General features: G+C 44.0%; 1 protein-coding gene and 1 long non-coding RNA gene across 3 annotated transcripts in view; one reads left to right on the forward strand and one right to left on the reverse strand.

Moving 5' to 3' along the window:
• Positions 1-21,300, forward strand: part of ckap2l (cytoskeleton associated protein 2-like) — a 28,752-nt gene that overhangs the window by 788 nt on the left and 6,664 nt on the right. The window contains exons 2-8 of one of the 2 annotated variants that reach the window (XM_060053911.1): positions 1,109-1,183; positions 2,143-2,209; positions 2,318-2,372; positions 2,706-3,871; positions 10,738-10,936; positions 14,909-15,067; positions 15,779-15,839. In XM_060053911.1, coding sequence (XP_059909894.1) covers positions 1,109-1,183; positions 2,143-2,209; positions 2,318-2,372; positions 2,706-3,871; positions 10,738-10,936; positions 14,909-15,067; positions 15,779-15,839 — 1,782 coding nt within the window. The remainder of the gene's footprint in view (positions 1-1,108; positions 1,184-2,142; positions 2,210-2,317; positions 2,373-2,705; positions 3,872-10,737; positions 10,937-14,908; positions 15,068-15,778; positions 15,840-21,300) is intronic. The other variant, XM_060053912.1, reaches the window with a different exon arrangement.
• LOC132459404 (uncharacterized) lies at positions 3,906-6,337 on the reverse strand. Its single transcript, XR_009526222.1, has 2 exons — positions 5,711-6,337; positions 3,906-4,266 (listed from the first exon to the last, which is right to left on the reverse strand). It is a non-coding gene; the product is annotated as an uncharacterized LOC132459404 (long non-coding RNA).

Genomic DNA, 21,300 nt, shown 5'->3' on the forward strand with positions numbered 1-21,300 from the left:
CTGGTTCCGTTTGGAGGGGGAATGACCCATGGTCGCAGCGCGAGCAAACTTTGTGTAAACATATCCCCGTGATACGTTGACTAGTTTACACTTCTGCCCTCGTTTTTTCAAAAGCATTATTTGTATATTACTGCACAGCATAAAAAAAATAATTACAGTAGCTCAGCATATCAACTCAACCTTTTCTCCCCAGTTGAAATAAGTGTTTATCTTATACAGTAAGCCTACTTTAGTCAGTGGCGTGGGGATTTTTTTTGAGGAAGCCAAGTGAGGCCAAACCTTTAGAGAAAATAGTATGTTGCAGCTTGGATGTATTCAATGCAACTACAAGAGCTATTTGAGCGCCTGGTCATTTACCAGGATTTACACATGCCTGTAATCTGACACACACACACACACACACACACACACACACACACACACACACACACACACACACACACACACACACACACACACACACAGTAGGCCTACTCCTAAACATCTCATTAAATTATACATTTTATTATCAATGCAACCCCTCCCCGACCGAAATGCACAAGCCGCTAATAGTCAAAGAATCGACAGCGCGGCTGTCGGCTATTTCAAGTTTCATGTTCACGTGTAACACGACTCACACAATCACAGTATTTGATATGATAAATAACATGTGGCTTTTTGATTTACCGTGCCTCTCGATTGCCCGGGACAAGTTGGCAAGGTCCACGAATCCTGTAGTGACCCAGGGATTGTTAAGGGAGCACGAATCCTTGTCAAAAAGAAGACACGGCCAGCAAAATAGTCGCTGAGGTTTGCTGCTGCCAGCTAGCCACTCCGTTCGTGTATAGTTTTCTTCATTGAACGTCGGAAGCCTTGCTTTCTCTCCACGCGCAGTTTCAGCTTCGGTGTTGGCCTGCCATCGGATTTTATTTTGATTCGCTGCTGTTGTGGTAGTTTGGTAAAATAATTTTTAAGTAAATAATCTAAATCTCCACCCTCCATAACTGCACTTGCTAAGTAGGCTACTCAAAAATGAGAACAATTCAAACATGCTAATTTCGTGCTATTTGTTTTGTTATTGATTTTTCGGTGACGTTGATAATGATGCTTTGATTTGATTGGTGTGAAGCCAAGGGCCGAGTGGCTTCCCTTGGCACCCTCCTGACACCCTCCCGACCAATCAGAGGAGGGCAGTGTCATGACGGTAGCCTCACCTGATTGGTCAATTCTTTCTTTTTTTTTCACCAAGGGATGCCAGCTCGGGCTGGCTTCCTCGCAGTGTGCAGTGTCGTGTTTCGCCGCGTCTTCAGTATATAACAGGGGCGCAGTATCGCGCATTGTGAAATTGTCAATGAGAGGAGAAAAATGGGGAAGAAATGACAGCAACACAGCACAAAATAATTAACGAAACTGTTAATATAAATGTTTTTATTGGATGACTAAAACTACAGCCTAAAAAAACAGGGAAGCCTGGCTTCCCTTGGCCTCTGGGAGAAAACGCAACTGACTTTAGTATAACTGTATAACTTGGGTTAGTAAACAAATCACACCAACCGACCTGATGAAAAAAATCATGAAAAAATGTTTTTTTTCATGACCAACGCATCCGGCTGATGGTCACCAGTTAATTGGGTCAGGAGGTGAACTGGTCAGGATGGCAGTGCTTCCTGCGCTACGTGTGGACAGACAAAGGTCCCATGGAGTCAGACTGGGGACCCCACTAATCTGGTCTTTTCAACCACGTTTAAATGTGATCAGCATGTGTTTGTGTTTTACTTTGCTATTATTTTCACAATAAGGCCTATATTTTCTTTATTGTATTTCATTATGTTAAGAGAAATAAATAAACTGCAACATTTCAACGCTATTGGGTCTTCTTCAGGCAAATGGTGAGACCCATTTGATGAGGGGATGATATATATATATATATATATATATGTCATATGATCAGCTGACCCACGATGTGACCCATGTCAGCTGTGTTAACACAGACCAAATGGCCTGATTGCCGATGATCTGATGGCTACCAAGTAGCCATCCAGTACTAAAAATATCATTAGCCAATATAATGACACTATGAAGTTATGCAGGCATTGCAATAATCTGTATCACGCACATTCCTACACAGGTTGAAACAATGCATTTTTTTGACTCTATTTTCAGAGCTGCGTAAACAAAAACTGATGGAATACTTGGCAGCGAAAGGAAAGTTAAATCCACCAAACCCAAAGTAAGCAAAACAGTTGTAACTTGAGAGGCATCCATGAATGCCAATGCATACCAAATCTACTTGTGATTTTAAATGGAAATCATTTTGATTAACTCATTCTTCACTTAGGCCTTACCTACGTAATGACTACCCAGGGAAGAAGGCTATCGTGTCGGCACTGGAGGTAAGGTTTCAGGGGATTATTATTATCATAATTCCAATAGGGCTTGGACATTGTACACAGTTATTGTGTTGGGACTAATGTTAATCGTGAAATTATTTATTGTTATGGGGCGTTTCTCATGCGAGCCGCTGCAACAATTTTTTTTGCCACGGCTGCATATTAACATTGATTAAGGATTCTACACTAATTCAACTAGTATAGCCAACATCAAGGCTCCCCCTTTAGACTATTTTCTTTCCTTTTGAGATGGTTTTGGTAAAACCTATTTTGTGGTCCTCCTTGAACGGCCGTGTTCATTTGATTTACTCCTTCACTAATTTCTCACATTCACAGCCAGCCAATGGAAAAGAGAACCAGCGTGCGACCACTGTCATGAAACATGAAGTGACATATACAGTGAAACAAGTAGCTAAACATGGCGTACAACCCACTGTTAAAGCACAAGTTAAACAGAGTTTCACAAGAGGTGGTATCTTATCTGCCTCACAAAGAGTCAACGGTTTATCTGTGCCCACTGTTCAGACACGCCCTCCAGCGATTAAAGAAAAACCGTTGGTAACGAGGACATACACAATTGCAGCACTCAAAGCAAGGGCCGGGAACAATCAACTGCCCAAGCAGTCTGAGACATTAGTGAAATCCACTATTCACCTGAGCACAGTAAAGTCCAGCGCCTCATCTGCACAACAGACCATCACACACCCCCACAGGACATCTCATGCCAAATCAGGCTCCATCGCAACTCACTATGTCGTAGAAACTAAAATAGGAACTTTACCAGTGGGACCCTGCCCTAGGAATGTAAAATCAAACCCAACCCAAGGTCGTTCTGCAATCACTACGACCACTACGGCATCTAACGTAACCCGAGTACGCTCAACAAGTGCCCCTTCAGCACCAAAAGCAAATCTGAGCACTGCGATACACAAGCCCTTCCAATGCGGGGCCACTGTGTCACGGGCTGCCAGCCTCATCTCCCACGATCGACCTGCCAGCCGTGGCCACGCCAAGCCGGTCTCAACCAAACCACTCCAGCCGGCTCGTCCTTCCGCTGCAGGTAAACAGACCCTCCTATCAACCAGAGCCACGGCGGCGACTGGGAGGTTGATTCTCACCCATCGAGTAGGAAAAACAACCGGCGCCTTGCAGGGCACGCCAGCGAGGAGAACCGCTGACGAGAGACCTGACGCAAAGGTGGCGGGTCATGCACGACAAGCCGCGTTCGGTACTGGGACGAGTGCAGGAACAAAAAGCCAACGCGGCGGCGGGTCTGCCGGGGGACCAGGGAACCATTTGGGGGCGAAAGGACGCGTGCTTGAAGGAAACGAGGCCGACACTGCAACCATACCGGCCAGAAGGACCACAACATCGAGCCCTCCGGTCATCCCGCAGACGCTGCCTCGTTCTGGTACACGTGTGCCGAAGACACCCGGACTGCAGGGCAGCCGGGCCCCCCAGACCGAAGGGAAGAAGTCCACTGCCGCCCAGGAGGAGAGGATGTGAGTAGGGCAATACTGTTTTGTTGGGGTGGAGGGGATATAATTGATTCATGTAGCTAATGGAATCGGTGCTTCTGAAATCACTCGTGTTGTCGGGTTGAATACATTTTTTCTAAATGTAAGGCAGAAAAACAAGGGTCTGAAAAAAAGGGTTGTTTTAAAACGGATTCCAAAAGACGGCTTGGCAAGGCGCTGCGACCCAGGTGTCCATGACATGTTGTTTTTCTTATTTTTTTCTCTTGTGTATGTGTAAGAACTGATGGTAATCTTGTATTAAGGAGATCTTATTTTGACTTATTTAAATATTTGGTAGGGGTGTGACGATACACTCGGCTCACGAGACGAGACACGATATTGGGTTCACGAGAACGAGACCAGACGAGATTTTAAGAAAACTACAATGACAAAATATATGACTGGACCAACAGACTTTTATTTAACCAAGTCGCGCATGCATTTTGAAATGTTTTATTATAAGGGCCGTTACATAGTCGACGCGAGCAACGCGCGTAAACGACACGAGTGACGCGCTTCCTTTCATAGTCTACACAGCATACGCGAACGTCGCGGGCAATGCATGGCACGCAATATACCACTCACACCATGGGTGGCAGCAGAGTCACCAGTGTTTTCGCGGGGGGACGTTCCAGGTGACGTTCCGATCAAAGTGGCTACGGAAGAAGAGTGATGAAGCGCAGAGATAGGCGGTGGTATGTGCGCCCTTTAAATACCACACGAGATCAGGATGGGGAATTTGTTTCTCTGGTACTTCCAATGCGAAGCATGGACGAGGAGAGCCATTTCCAGTATTTTCGGATGTCGCGCCAAAGTTTGATGATCTCCTTTCGTGAGTCATCCGATATCTTCCCGACTCTCACCAAAACCGGCCCTTGTCAGGGAGCAGCTGGCAGATTATTTTTTGTCAGATGCTGGCGTGTTTCCCTACCAGTACAATGTGCTACGATTGGGTATGCGCACTGACCAATAAATGTATATACATTGGTCACTTGAAAGCATGACTTTTGATTCATTAGTTATCATGTTACACAAGTTACCTAATTTGGTTTACGTCAAACTCATTAATTCATATCCATATAAAATGTTTATACAACGAGCTATTGCCTTGACAGATGAATGAATTATTTAAGTGTAGGCCTATAGCCAAAGGCTTTAAGCTATAGCGCATAATGTCCACAGAAATTATATGGTAGGCAACATTATTAGAGAAAAGGGGTTTATTTATCAAATACAGAAAATAGTCCCACCATACACGCACACATTTTTCATTCACTACACACTCACGCTTTCAAATTTCATTCACTCAAAGAGGCTACTGAACTTATGTTTCACACAGAACATGAACACTTATGTTTCACATAGAACGTGAACACAAAACATTACGTAATTAATTCAAATAGGCTAACACTAAAACAAATAAGGCCAGTAATAGAACGAATATCGGGTGAAAAGATCATTAAAATGGCTCACAATCCCGCATCAGCTGTTTGATGTCGCGCATCAAAATAGCACTTTGCCCCTGTGGAAGGGTTCGCATAAATTGGCACAGATAATTAGTAGAAGAGACGTCAAGTCATTCTTATCACGTTCCCGCATCCTCTCATATGTTCTTCTGTAAATATAACCTATAGTGGGAATAATGTACAATATTTGCAATATCGCCCCCACCGACAACGCATGGTATTGCATGGATCGGCGCGTCGCGTATCAAAAATTTGGAGGACGCGTTTGCTACGTGTCGACGCATAATGGTGGCCGAAGCGTCGCGTCGCGTAGCCTTTTGGACGCGTATGCGTAGCGATGCGTCGACTATGTAAGGACCTTACTCTTTACATGCATGAAATTGAAACTAAAACTAAAATTTATAAAAGTTAAATTAAAATAAATTAAATTAAATAATTCTCTTTTTTTCAAGTGCAAACAATATTATGTGCAAAACCAAATCAAAGTACCAAAAATGTACTTGGATTAAATGTATTTGTTTTCGCGGTTATTCAGCCTCTTCTTCTCCTCCGGAAAAACACGACCGCATTGCATTGTGGTATACGGGAGTAACATGTAGGCTACATCGTATGTACACTCAAATTTTGGGTATTTTAAGTGCACTATATAGTGCATGAAATTAACCACTGAGAATTCGAACACCACTACAAAATGGCGAGCACCCTATATAGAACACTATATCCGTGATAGGGAACGATTTCGAACACAGCTTATGGCTGCTTTCGATGCTTCCCCTGCTTCTCCTCCTTCTCCTTCTTTAGGTTCTGGCAGGCTAGATGTAGCAAAGGCGCATTACTGCCCCCACAGGCGACAAATAGAAGTTAGCATAAATCACAAATCTCGCGAGACCGATTTTTAACGCGACGGGTAATATCGTCGAGTTAAATCTCGCGAGATCTCGTGGCACGAGATCTCGTCACACCCCTAGTATTTGGCGACCCAATTGAAATCTCCCACGACCCACATGTGGGTCGTAACCCAGTTTTTCCCAAACTGGTCTAGATCACCCATCGATTTTATGCATATCTAAGAAATTTCTTAAAGGTCCCATGACATGAAAATCTCAATTTATGAGGTTTTCTAACATAAATATGAGTTCCCCTAACCTGCCAATGGTCCCCCAGTGGCTAAAACTTGCGTTTGGTGTAAAACGAGCACTAGCTGTTCTGCTCGCCTTTGAAAAAACGGAGGCTCAAGCGCGCTGATTTGGAAATCTGTGCTCATGACGTCATGATGAATCTCAGCTCCTCCCCTTACTCTGCCTGGCCCGCCCAGAGACGTTGGCCCGCCAATGAGACTCGACCGTGCGAGCGCCACATGTGTGTGTGTGAATACACACACACTGTAACGCAAGTGTTTCTTGTCGGTTCTTTGACGTGTCTTGTATTTCCACAACGAGACTGTCGTGGGGGTTACATGGTTCCCGCGGGTCCTTAAAAAGTCTTAAAAAGTCTTAATTTTTTTTGTGTAAAATTAAGGCCATAAATTGTCTTAAATTTACTGTAAATTTGCTCTAGGTATTAAATTTTGCAGAGGTTTTTTTAAGACTAAGGGAAATTGTCGCGCACAACAAATCACCTAATGCGTCTTTTAATTACGGCATTTTCAGGAGTTTTACGTTACGTTAACGTTGACATCAGTCATCGGGGGGCCGGTTGCATCTGCAGCCTGCAGCTGCGTCTGTAGGCTAGCTTGCTGGCGCTACTTTTAGCTAGTGACGGTTGACATCATTAGGCCAACTTGCGCTACTTTCAGGATGGGACAGTGCAAATTCAATGAGAAATGGTTTGAGGAGGATACGTTTCGGGGGTGGTTGGAGAAGGCAGGTGACTTACGAGGCAAGGTGTCGTTTATCCCGAAAGGCATTCATACTAGGGACCATGGGAGCAAAAGCTCTTGAGTCCCACATGAGGTCGCAGAAATATATCCGATATACTCCGTGGCAGCTAGCGGGACTACACCGATGCCCGTATTATTTGAAAGAAGTGGACTGAAAAGTTCAGCATCCGTGGCTAGTACTTCACATCAGACGGCGTTAACCGGCTTTGTGTCGCCACCAGAAACCCAGAAGGCAGAGGTATTGTGGGTTCTCCACACGGTGAGCAGACATAATTCCTTCAAATCGAACGAGGACATTAGTAACGTCTTGGCTGATATGTTCCCAGATTCTGAGTTTGCGAAGTCGTTCACCTGCGGTGAAAACAAAACGGCCTATCTTGCCAAATACGGGATTGCATCTTTCATAAAAAGAGAGCTGTCACGCAGCGTAAACGATAAACAGTACGTCCTCATGTTCGATGAGTGAACAAAACCACTAAAAGCAAACAGATGGATATCCATGTGAGGTACTGGCCCACGGACGACACTGACAGCCATGTCTTATCGCGGTACTATGGATCACAGTTCATGCTGGATCATTTTAATGTAAGTATTCCAAACAGTAAATTTATTAAATTGTGTGACGGGCTTTGACCTTTTGCCAAAAATCATATTCGAAGTTTGTTTGTTTATTAATATTAATATTCGAATATTTATTAATAATATTTTGACCATTAAATTCCTTCAGTAAGACCTGGATTGGGCTTCGCGGGGTTTGTTTACCGGCGTTGCTATGGTTACCGGTCCTGCGTGTTCCGACGGTTTATTAGGTATCTAATAAATCGCTGTCTAATCAATACTTCATTCAATGCCTCTTCCGTGGTCATTACAATATTATGAGTAGACTGCGTCGGGTTCTCCGACGCTCTCCCTCTTGGCCTGCCATAACAGGTTCGAATATTAAGGGCTGCCTAATATTCGTTTGAATTTTGATTTATTTTTGATATTCGCATTATATTCGAATAAGGAAGTTCGGCTTCAAAGCGTGTGTGTGTGTGTGTGTGTGTGTGTGTGTGTGTGTGTGTGTGTGTGTGTGTGTGTGTGTGTGTGTGTGTGTGTGTGTGTGTGTGTGTGTGTGTGTGTGTGTGTGTGTGTGTGTGTGTGTGTGTGTGTGTGTGTGTGTGATCACTGTCAGCCGTGTTTACATGGACACATCTGATCCGCATAGATCAGCGGAAGAACAGCTCAATCGGAATAGAAAAGGATCATATAATACGCCTCAATCGGAATACAATTATCTGTTCGTAATATAATTCTATTCGGCTACAGAAGAGGTGGTGTAGTCTGCTATAATCGACATGCATAAACTTATTCCGATTAGTTTGGGGTTTAACTTAGGAAAGCTGCAGTAGTTCGCATTTGGTCCACTCCGCACTCCAAACTTGACCGCTGTCAAGGACGGTGGATTTATTGCCTGATTCATGTCTTTGTTATCACTCCGTACTAGTAGTTACAGTAGTCCGGTAACATATCAACCCCAGCGTGTCCGGTTGCTAAGCGACGGGTCATGGGTGACTATGGGTGACACGGGTGCGTTAATGTGTTCGCGTATCGTCGTGTCCACGCGCTTCCGAGATAACTTTGCAAGAGTACCACTACTGCTAGTACTACGGCTACGGTTGATCGATAAGTGACTCAATTATACACACCTTTTCTATCAAATAATTTTTCTGACATTTTTTGGGTCTTAATTTATGTATGTGTTGGTCTTAAAAAGTCTTAAGTCTTAAATTTGACTTTAAAAATGGTGCAAGAACCATGGGTTATCTAAGCCATGGTTGAGAAGGTATTGGGGGAAAGGAACTTCGGTTTTTGCAGACATGCCGCCGGTTGCCGCGAGGCACCATCGCCCGGCAGCGGGCAGCCGGCCGCAGGCAGCGCGCGGTTCAGTCGACTTCAGGTTGATGTGAAAGTGGAAGAACCAGAGACGTCGCAGATCCCGACAAAGTCGTTTGTGATTCATAATATCGTCTGGAGGCGCACACAATATGTTATATGATATAGATATCTATGTATGATATGATATTATTTAGATATAGAGCTCCAGGACTGTAACGCAAGTGTTGTACACTTCCTTGTTATTTGGATAACCGTTCTGCTGTTGGTGTGATGGCGCATAACACGTCGGACTCTCGTATCTGGTATTTCTACAACGAGACTCGTATTGGGGGTTATCTCAGCCAAGGTTGAGAATGAATTGGGGGGAAGGAACTTTGGCTTTGACTCCCTCAAGAACATGAACCACGACAAGGAGGAGAAAGGGATCTTTGCCGGGCAGCGCTTATGCACCTCCGCCTCCGGCGGTGGTCCCTCAGCGGGGCTCAAGCGGGAGACATTCGCCGCCAACAATCCCTTTCTCCTCCATGTCGTGGTTCATGTTCTTGAGGGAGTCAAAGCCAAAGTTCCTTCCCCCCAATTCATTCTCAACCTTGGCTGAGATAACCCCCAATACGAGTCTCGTGTCTCGAGTCACTTGCGTTACAGTCCTGGAGCTCTATATCTAAATAATATCATATACATAGATATCTATATCATATAACATATTGTGTGCGCCTCCAGACGATATTATGAATCACAAACGACTTTGTCGGGTTCTGCGACGTCTCTGGTTCTTCCACTTTCACATCAACCTGAAGTCGACTGAACCGCGCGCTGCCTGATGCCGGCTGCCCGCTGCCGGGCGATGGTGCCTCGCGGCAACCGGCGGCATGTCGCAGTTCATGTACTTCAGTGAGTCAAATCAAAGTTCCTTTCCCCCAATTCCTTCTCAACCATGGCTCAGATAACCCCCACGACAGTCTCGTTGTGGAAATACAAGACACACTTGCGTTACAGTGTGTGTATTCACATTGATGTGGACGTTGAAGAACCAGGAACGTCGGAGAACCCAACGCGGTCGTTTGAGATTCATAATATCGGCTCACACAGCTTTTGGCCGTGATAATATATATTATATGATATAGATATCTGTGTAGGCTATATGATAATATTTAGATATAGAGCTCCAGGACTCCCGTGTGTTCTAGAATATTTACAGAACACGGCTAAAGGCTGTGTGCGGCTCGCCATTGCGATACATCCACTGTAAACAGAGCGCATGGTGGCTGCAAGCTGCTCAGGGCCACACCCCCACCCTCCTCCTTGACACGCCCACCGAAACAGCGCATTTGGGGGAAGCTCAATGTGCGACTGGCTCGGAGTGGCTGTAACTCTGCACCACGGCTGAATTTAGGGAACGTCTTTGAATACTGTGTTAGTTGCCCACTAATACCTATATTAAAGAATACATAAAATAGCATGTCATGGGACCTTTAATGCAAGAATTTGGTGCTGCTGATATTGCCTTTGATTTAAGCCCAAACCCGGGTCGACCAGTTGATCTTGCAGGAGGCTTATGTGATTCTTGAGCTGGGGTTGTATTTAACCTGCTGCTTTTATTTCACCCACGGTTATGATTTCACCCACAGGATAAAGCTCCAGGAGTGGCGTGACACCAAGGGCATCTCCTACAAGCGTCCTCCCATGCCGGTGAGGCCCCAGTCGAGACGCACCCTGGCCCTGGCCCTGCCCCAGCCCTACTGGGCCACCATGGAGGAGGACGAGGCCCACTCACTGATCAGTGCTGTGGACAGGTCCCTGGACGACTGCATCAAGCTACTGACAGAGGTGCGGTAACACTTTATTTGTGAACCGATAAAGGTCCAGCGTGAGGAGGGACACGCAACAGAAATGCTCGTGACCTTGATATGATCTGAATATTTATTTATCTGAGGCCCTATGGTTAACATTTTGCAATAGCCAAGATTTACTCATAACCGTTTTCGGCCCCTCAACAGTCCTTGATATCAGAGCTAACCATACTAAAGTGTCAAATAATGACGTACACATACATTTAGACTAGGGATGGGCGTGAGGAATCGATTACTCGAGTACTCCTCTTTACAAATTAACTTGGTTGGTGGACAGGCAAACTCGAGTTTGCATATACAGTACACGCACAAACAAAGTTTTCTGAAGCAAATGTATCAATTTTCTGTGCGGCGCCACTAATACATGCCGTGGGCACAAAGCAAATGAAATGTATCAAATTTCTGTGTGGCGCGTGCCGTGTGCAGGCACGCCAGAATTCAAAAAGTTAAGAGATGGCGGTTAAAGCAAAGTGCAGCGAAGAATTGAAATACTTCAAAGTAATAGGAGATCATAAGGTGAAATGTAAAATATGCCAAGCGAAATCGAGCTACCAGAGTACTACAAGTACTATGCGGCAACATATGCTCCTGAAACACAACGGTGAGTTCGGGAAAGCAGACCTGCAGCAACCAAGTGTGTCGGCTATTTTCACCGCCGCAAGACGCAGCTGTAATCCCGGACGTGTAGAGAAGATCACAACGCTGAGAATTTCCATAGTCCATTTGCTGCCGTTTTATTTGCAGCTTTAAATTATTTGCAATGGTTAGGCTACTTGTTTCGTTTTTGTTTTTTTTAAACCGTTCAACGGGATTTAAATTGTGAGACGCATATTTATTTTTGTAAGGAAAATGTGTTTTGAACGTTTGCAAAAATAAATAATGAATACTGATGATAACGACTGTTTTGATGGAGAATAAGCATTACATGTTTGGTTGGTAATATTGCCGTTCATCATTTGACCTATTCCTGCTGCAGATGCGTTGCATTCTAAAAATAGATTCGATTAAACGAGTACTCGATTGATCCTCGAGGAATTCCTTCGATCACTCGAGTTTGGAATTTACTACTCGTGCCCATCCCTAATTTAGACGTATTCCCTGCTGACCGTCTAGGGTGGCTGTGCAGAGCGCTAAAAACTAGGGACGCCGGTCGCGATGTATGGTAATGCTGTAACATGCTCTTCCGGAAGGTAACCAATCACAACGGAGTGGGGTTGGCAGGAGGGGGGCGAGGGGGCGGAGAAGGACGAAGCCGAGCGTTGATAGAGAATGCTGAAATAGCCCAGATGTGAGGAAGAGTTTCCCGAAAATCTACATAGTTTTTTGTGTTGTGAGTCAGGTTGCTCTATAGGAGTCATTAATAAGAAATGAAGACCAGAAAAGTAGTATAATATGAGAAAAAAAAAAAATGTCAATAATAAAAAAAAGAAATTCACAAACTAAACCCGTATAGTACAAGGCTACAATTGTAACAATGTATTAAATCCCTTTTCTTTCCATCGCATTTGCCATCCTCTAATGACCGGTCATCACATGGGCCTTTCACACCAAAAAGAACCAAGAGCCAGTTCCGGGCTGGTGCTAGGGCCAGTTCAAAACAGGTTGCAGCCTTATCCCAGTTATGAACCAGTTGGTTTCACACCGGCCAGAGCCAGCCATGGAGCCGGCGAGAGCAACGTCATGACGTCACTGCAAACGTCTCCGCTTTCCCAGCAACCCTCGCGCCTTGCCGGAACTGTACAATAAGAAGAAGAACCCTCGCGCCAGTTTCAAACACAACAACAACAACAATTTCGTCTTCACGTCAATCCGTGCATGGTTCGTTCTTTGAATATTCCGATTTAAAACAAATTCAGAAAAAACAATTAACAGTCGTTTTTTGGTTTTTCTGATTTGGTTTTGAAGCTGAAAAAGGGCAAAAGGAATATACAAATAAACAGCATTTTTCTGTTTTTTAAATCAAAGCGGGAAAATGGAATAATCCAGTTGCTTGTTTTGTTTGCGTGATATTTCGATAAAACCGCAATGAATGCCGGGAAAATGGCACGCGGATTTAAAGAAAATACATATAAAGACGTTTCAAACGTCCCATCGAGTCTCTCGCATTTTACAATGGCCAGCTTTATTTTCCGTGGGAGCCGGCGACTTAGTCTGCGAGTGGACGATCTGAAACTAAATCGGAAACTAGATTTCTTCTTCGAAGGTTGTGCTCCACACAGAACCTCCTCACCGTCATAACGGAGCCCTTCGGGGCACCAGATTGCTTTAGAGCGGTACTGATCGCGTCGTGTGTCTTTCCAGTGTCAAATAGTTCACGAATAAAATCACCATAAGGTTCAAGTGCGGCCATAACTAAGGCTAAATATAATTAGACAGTCTATTGCTGGTTTAGGTGGTTGGCTCTTTTTTCTTCGCTGCGTTCTGCCTTCTGGTGTAGCCTATAACTATAAATATCTATTTTTGTTTTTGTTTTTCTGTTTCGGGTTTAAAAAACCAACACACAAAACACACAAACACAAATAAAATGCAGTTTATTTGTTTATTCCTTTTGCCCTTTTTCCGATTCAAAACCAAATCAGAAAAACCAAAAACAACTGTTAATTGTTTTTTCTGATTATGTTTTAAATCGGAATATTCAAAGAACGAACCATACACGGATTCACGTCCATTGTTTACTTCAGTGTTTTTAAAAAAGGATAACCCTGCCCCTGGCGTAAAGGCATTTCTCGTTCTAGCCCAGCTCAATCCTGGGGCTGGAGTTGAACTGGTTTTTACAGGCCGGTGCCGGTTCTCTGGTGATGTGAAACCAAAACACTGGCTCTAGCTCCGAACTAGCCCGGAACGGGCTCAGATTTTGCTGCGGTGTGAAAGGCCCGACATAAAGGTTCTGCGTCGGGTTTTAGTAAGCGGACCAATCACAGCCCTTGCTGCTGTGTTTCGGCTCGACGGAAGGTTAAAATTTTTGGGTGGCACACGTCAGGTACTTGCGGTGGACGCAAGGAGGGTCCGCAAGGATGTAAGGGTTCCGTAACCCCCTTGCGCCCTTTATTCGCTGCAATCACTGATGTTATTAATCATCGTCATTGTTACTGGCTGTGTATGTGATAAAGTCCCGCTAATATTAAGTTTCACGATTTATAATCATAGCGCTGTGACTCGGAAAGTTGTATTTTATTTAGTGGTGGGCCGTTATCGGCGTTAACGGCTGCGTTAACGCGAAATTTTTATCGCGCGATAAAAAAAATATCGCCGTTAATCTATTTTCAAACACTTCCTTGTTCTGACCCATCACGTGACTGAACTAACCAATCAGAAGCTAGAATTTAGACTGAGGTAAACGTGAGGGAATCAGAGAGGCAGATTCAACAGAATATCCTGACTGTTAAATATGTAAACATGTAAATATGTAAGTAATAATTGTAAATATGTATATGATTAACTGACTAAACATTGTAAGTACATTTCTAGCAAATTAACTCCAATATAAATTATATTAATTAAATTTATTCTACAACTTTCAGATATTTAACTTCTAAACCTTACATTATTATGGATTATTACACGTCTCTTCTCAATGCTGTAGACTGCTCCATTCACTTGCATGGGCCTTCCCAACGTTCAGCTGTCAATTATTTTTGTTTATGCTCCGTTCACTTGCATGGGCACTTCACAACTTCCGGTGGTGAATTATATTTGATAATTCACCGTTGCCAAGTATAATTGACAGATTTCAAGGTAAACGAAAGGATTTTTTGCCGTTTGCCAATCTAGATTAATTCTAAAATTAATCTAGATTAATCTAGATTAAAAATTGAAATCTATGCCCACCCCTAATTTTATTGTTTTATTGTTGCAAACCGTGCGTGTCCTACCGTACGGAACAGGTTTTACTTACACTCCTAGGGGGTATGTCTGTTGGCTGACCCCTGTCTTTGCATGTCTCCATTAGGGTTGTTCCCCGGAGCACGTGACCAAGGTCCTGTCTCGCTTACCTCCTTTAGCCAAGAAATTTGCCAAGTACTGGATCTGCCAGGCCCGAATCATGGAGCGACAGGGAAACCTGGATGTGTTGCCCATGTTTGAGGAGGCAGTCCGCCTTGTACTAGAGGTAATGGATCACTCACTGTCCTGCTATTGTTTTTTATTGTTACTGTTTATTCCATGCTAACCAATGCTCACCCGTATCAGCTGGTCAGTGTGAAATATGTCTGAACTCAAGGGAGGCCAGACCATCTACCAGAGCAAACCAAACACGACCTCATGTGGGTGCTCCGGTTTCCCCCTTTCCAAACACATTCTGGTTACTCATAACCACGGAGAGGCCCTACAGCTTGGAGTCGGTTCCTTGGTGCCACCCTTGTGTGACAGGCCGCCCACTGCTCCTAGCATAGGATGGGTTAAATTTCTAGAATGAATTTCCCTATTGGGGATTAATAAAAAGAGGATCGATTTTGGATAACGGTTGTCATTGGCCCGAACCAGGTCAGTTCTTGTGGAAATATTTCTGAGCTCAAGGGAAGCCAGACCAGCTGCCAGAGCGAAAAAACATGAACAAAAACAAACTTGCGAGGCTCCCTGGCTAAGTCTCTCCCTGAATTCCCATTTATTAAATGGCTTTTTGTAAGATATCCCCTACATAGGTTGTCCATACCCATTTATGTCATTTTTTAAACTAATTCGTCAAGTATGTACTTTGTGATGACTGCCTGGCCCAGAATATATCCAGTAGGCCGCACTAGAACACTGGCATTCTATTTTTGTGTATTCCTTCGTCTCTGTGCTTTTTTGTAACACACCCTACTATTGTGCTTCATCGCAGCCCGTGGACGACCTGCGGACCGTGGTGTTTGACATACTGAAGAAACAGGATGAAAGTGAGCGTAAGTAAGCACCAGACACCGGCCAGGCCTCCAGCAGGCCCAATACTCACCGGGCCTGTGGTACCAGACTAACATAGAGAGGTGCTTGTCGGTTTGACAGCGAGGCAGTGTGGTGTGTGTGGTGTGTTAAGGGGGCCGTCAGCTGACACACCAAGCTCTGTAAACGCCATACCATTATTTTCAATGAGAACACCCATCCAGCTCTGTTCAAAACCTTGGCGCACCACATGGCGCGTGTCCATTATCTCCCATTTATCTTTTAAAGCAAGGAATCTCTGCAGGTATGTCCTTTGCATGCCTCTAGAACCATTCTGATTTGACCTGCTTCCCACTCGAGATTTGCATTGCTGGGGCAGTTGAACCCGAGGAAGTTTATTCTTGACTTATTTGGACACACGACACGTTCAATATGAATAAATTGGTTGTACAAAGAGCAAGAAAAAAGTTTGCTATCTTCACAAAAAACATCTTTGGCCAAATGACTCTCATTTCACAACCACTAATTATGATCAAGATAAACCACAGCGCACATTTTTTTACCCCATGTTGCTATATTGTGTCTCGTAAAGGTAGCCAGCCACAAACATCTGATTCGAGCATCAGATCTTCGAAATCCCCATCTTCTATATCAGATCCAGTACCTTCCGCCGTCGTTGATTCAGTTTTCTCCACTCGTCTGTTAGCTTAGTTTGAGACGCTGTGGATGTTAGTTTCTGCTGGTGAAGTCCCACCCACTGGCACTGATCTAATAGGTCTGTAGCGTCAGTAGGTTTGTAGCGTCAGTGGGTCCCGGGTGGGAATAGTGCTTGTAATCTTACGAGAATCCTCCCCTCTTACACTTCCTGCTTTAAATTACGCAAAAAATCGCTATATTGAGTAATTTAAGGCAGGAAGTGTTAGAGATCGATACGGATCTCTCAGGGGAAAATAAGGGAATGATGCATGACCATTCATAAATATGAGTGGGTTTCTAACGATACAAAGCTTAATGGAAATGGGTGAAGTTTAATGGTGCCTTCAAAACAGTCAGAGTTTCCGGGAATTTCGGAGGTTGGGACCTTAAGATCGGAGGAAATCGCTTTGAACACTGTTAAGTCTGAGTTTTCCCTCGGAACTTCGTGCGGAAGTAGAGCAACCCGAGTTGACATCATAACAATGGCTGCCCATTTCATTGATAGACTAAGGTGAACTTGCAGCAAGCACTAAGAGGCGAACTTAACACCCATTTTAGCATTTGCATTACGATACATTATAGCATACAATTATGAACATCAATTGATAAATTCTCCCTCATGTTCAACCATCGCAAGCAGTTCTAATAACAGTTTTAAACATCTCCCTCCTCTCTTCTGCCGCATCCTTTTTTGCCTTTGCCTTTAAGTTTTTCCAGCAGGCTTTCGGTTGTGACTTGTCCCTCGTCACCTTAATGCCAGTTGAGCCATTGAAGCGCTCCGCTAACATGAGGTCTCCTCCTTTTTGTCCAGCATAACGTCGGTCCTTTTGTCCTCGATTATAATCCCAAAGTCCTCCATCAAATCCGATTCAAATGTTGAAAAGTTCGATCCTCTTTGACGTGCCATCTCTTAATAAATGTAACAAGTGTTCACTGTCAGTGTCAACTGTAACAGTTAAGGTAAATTAACGGTTAACTTTATTCAAAAAGTGAGCTCGTGAATATGATCACGAGCCCTCTCTCGTGAACCGTTGTTTTTTTCACGTTGTAGGCTAGAAGAAAAGAAAGACCACGATATAAAATTGGGGATTATATTGTGTAATTTGTTCACATTTCGTCGGGATCCATCATGGCAGACTCTGAACACAAACTAATCCTATTTTAATCCTTGTTTAAACTAGGTTAACTAATCCAGAGTTAAAACTAAGATGTGCAACGCATCTCTGATTATTTATAAACCAGTTTAAACCTAGATTTACTAACCCTAGAATAACCCTAAACCAGGATTAATTTAATCCATGTTGGTGCAACCCAGCCCAAATCAGCCGGCCATTACCTTCCTGAAGAGTTGGTCTTGGTTCGCTTCCAAACTAACCCTGGTGCGGTTCGCTTGAGATGTGAAAGCGAACGCACCTCGGTCCAATCCAGTTTTAAAAAGCATACACCTCTTTGGACGTTACAGGCCACCGCTCAGCCGCAAGCATTACGGGAATTATTGTTTGATTAGCAGTATCAACAAGTCTATCGGCACATTGTGGGATCGTCGGGTGAAAATTAGTTGTGGCTCAGCATGGAGCAAAGTGGAGACGGAATGTCTATTGGATATTTGGACAGACACCCACATAAAACGTTTGCTTGAAAACACACAGAAAAAAAAATGCTGATACATTTAACAGATTCAGCAACAGGGAGGGAGAAGGAGTTCGACTGGTCCGCAACTCTGAAACAAATCAATATCAGCACAAGTGCAGCCCGCTGGGTATCCATGTTTATTTACTTTCACACGCTTTCCCCCACCTTTTTTTTATCTTTACACCGCCCCACCCCTTTTTGTCTAATATTTTAATGATCTTTGCACTAGGGGTGTGCACGGGTACACGTGTAATCGGTTAGTAAATCGTAACCCTTTAGGAAAAATCTGTAAACGAAAACCAAAAAAAAAAAAAAGATAATCATCGCGCCATTGTTTCAATGGGAATCGCGACGGTCCATACTTTCAACATAAAGTTTACATATTTATAATTTGAAATTCGTCACAGCCTTTATACCACAGATACTATAGGGTCTATGGCATATAACCACTTTTTCTGTCTACAGTTTAATGTAACAGTAAGCGGACAACATCCTAACTAACACTGCAACTGCAAATTAACCACACAGAGATAACCATGGCAACCGGTCAAACCTATTTTCTTTTTGCGATCATTCTGCGTGCGCATCCGCCGTGTTGATAAACAAATAATCCCCCTATAGCGCGACTGTGGTCCACTTTAAAAATAAATCAAATAATCATTAATTAATTTAAAAAACGGTTAACCGTGTACCCGAAAAAAACGGTTGTGTAACCGTTTACAATTTTTTGTAACCGTTCACACCCATACTTTGCACACATGTTACCACACGTTCTCTCTTTCCCAGCTATTTCTCTCTTTCCCTTGTCAAGGACGTAGTGTGTTGTCTGTGTTTCACTGTGTTCTCTCCCCAGACTGATGCCCTTTCCCCTCCTTTCTGATTGCAACCCTAGCAATCAGGAAATTGAGTGCACCTGAGCTCCCTTGATGGCTATATAAGCTGGGAGCAGACAGGCGCACAGCCCTTCCTTTTTGTGCCAGCAAGCGGTCGACGATTGTTGTGTGTTGGAACTAGTGTCGGAGTGCCGTTGTTGGTGTGATCTTGTGGATCGGGTAGTGAGCTTTTGGTTCTGAGTAGTAGACTATTTGGTTGGTTTGTAGTTAGTTATTTTGTTTCGTGCTTTCCTCTTTTGGGAAAGTGGTTCTTAGTTCTTTGGCACGTTAATAATCCTTTTTGCTTACCGTTACCTCTGTCTGTGTCTCCTCCTTGTCCCCCGGAAACTAAAATATTCTTTGTTACTCCCCTGATACCCCTGGATACTATTGTCTGGCAGACGTCAGCACTTGGACAACTTGGACAATCACCTGAGGCTTAACCTCAACAAGACTGAGCTCCTCCTAATGCCAGGGAAAGATTGCCCACACATTGACTTACTGGTCACTGTTGAGAACATCACTGTATCTCCTTCTCCAACTACCTCGGTGTGGTACTGGTGTCGTGGCAATTTCCCTATCAGATATTGCGTCTAAGACAGATGAGATATTTAGATGCAAAAAGCACACAATACTTGCAGGCAATTGCTGGTCATATATATTTGTAATAAAAGTACGAACAAAGATACCTCACAACATGCATCAACAAACAACATAACAGGCATACGCTACAATAATCTGAGGCCTCAGATGAGAGTTCGCCCTGCGTCTTACTTCATACTGTAAAGGTACGCCAGGAGAAGTCCATCAAGTGTTCCAAGTCATGAGTTCTTATTCATTTGGGTTGGGTTCTGGAGGGGGTCTGTCCCCCAATAAACCAAAAGCCTTTGTTTACCAGATGGTAATCTTTACAATTGAAGCGCTCCAGGATGTCATAAAAGGGGGTCGCGGCCGTGCCATGTAACTCTTTGCTTTCTCGATGCTCACCAGGGAGTCAAGGAACAGGCCCACACATCAAAGGATTGCACGGAAACAGAATGTGTCAATAGATTACATCACACGAAAGGAGAGGAACAGGCAGGCAATATATGCATCACACAAAATAGTAACAAAACTTAAATTTATAGATAGACAAAAGCGTAACAACATGTAGATTTTCCATCACACTGGACAATCAGTTATGCTGCAACGCAAACATCACTGTGGTGGCCGGATCCTGCAGATTTGCAATATACGACATCTGCAAGATCCGGCCTTTCCGCACAAGGGAAGCAGTTCAGCTTCTAGTCCAATCACTGTTCATCTCCCGCCTCGACTACTGCAACTCGCTACTGGCTGGTCTCCCTGCTTCTGCGATTAAACCTTTGCAGCGCATCCAGAATGCGGCAGCGCGCCTCGTGTACAACCTGTCGAAGTTCTCCCATGTGACCAGATTCAAGATGATGGTACTGGCATACAAGGCAGTCGATGTAACTGCCCCTGCCTACCTCCAAGCATTGGTAAAGTCACACACCCCAGACTGATCCCTCCGCTCAACCACCTCAGCTGGACGTCTGTTAACGCCAACACTAAGAGCAAGCTAAGGTCGATCAACAAAGTCACAACTTTTCTCTGTTTTGGGACCTCAGTGGTGGAACGAGCTCCCTGCCGCTCTCAGGACCGCAGAGTCGCTCACCAGCTTCCGCAAAAGACTCAATACTCACCTGTTCAGAGTTCACCTCGACTCTGCACAGCTACCCAGCCCCTTCCGGCCACCATTGTATGTTGTACGTCCTGGCACTTAATGTACGCACTTATTGTACGCACTTAATCTACTTTGCACTTATTCATAGTACTTAATTGTGTAACATCTGCAGTAGCTGCTAGCATTGCTGTACACGGGGAATGGGTTGCCTAGCGATTGTTAGTACTTGCACTTGGCTTTATGAACATCTTTACTGTACTGACAGCGATGTATTGTTTCACTTCTTATGACAAATGTACTTATTGTAAGTCGCTTTGGATAAAAGCGCCTGCTAAATGTCCTAAATGTAAAATGTAAATAATGTGCGTTGTTGACAAATTCTGGGACTGTTGCGATTGCTATGTGAAAAGTAACCGCACCAAACCAAAAAATCTATTTTTATTTATTTAACAGCTATATAAAAGCATTCATAAAGTAGCTTGCCATGGGTTCTTTAAGACCACAGGAAGTGACGTGTTGACTGGGAAGTGGTTTGGATGAGCGGTTCTCGAGAAAGCGGCGCGCAGCAATACCGACCCAATACCTTACGCGCATGTTTTG

Source organism: Gadus macrocephalus, chromosome 6 (assembly GCF_031168955.1).
Source record: "Gadus macrocephalus chromosome 6, ASM3116895v1".
In the NCBI taxonomy this organism is placed as follows: Eukaryota; Metazoa; Chordata; class Actinopteri; order Gadiformes; family Gadidae; genus Gadus; species Gadus macrocephalus.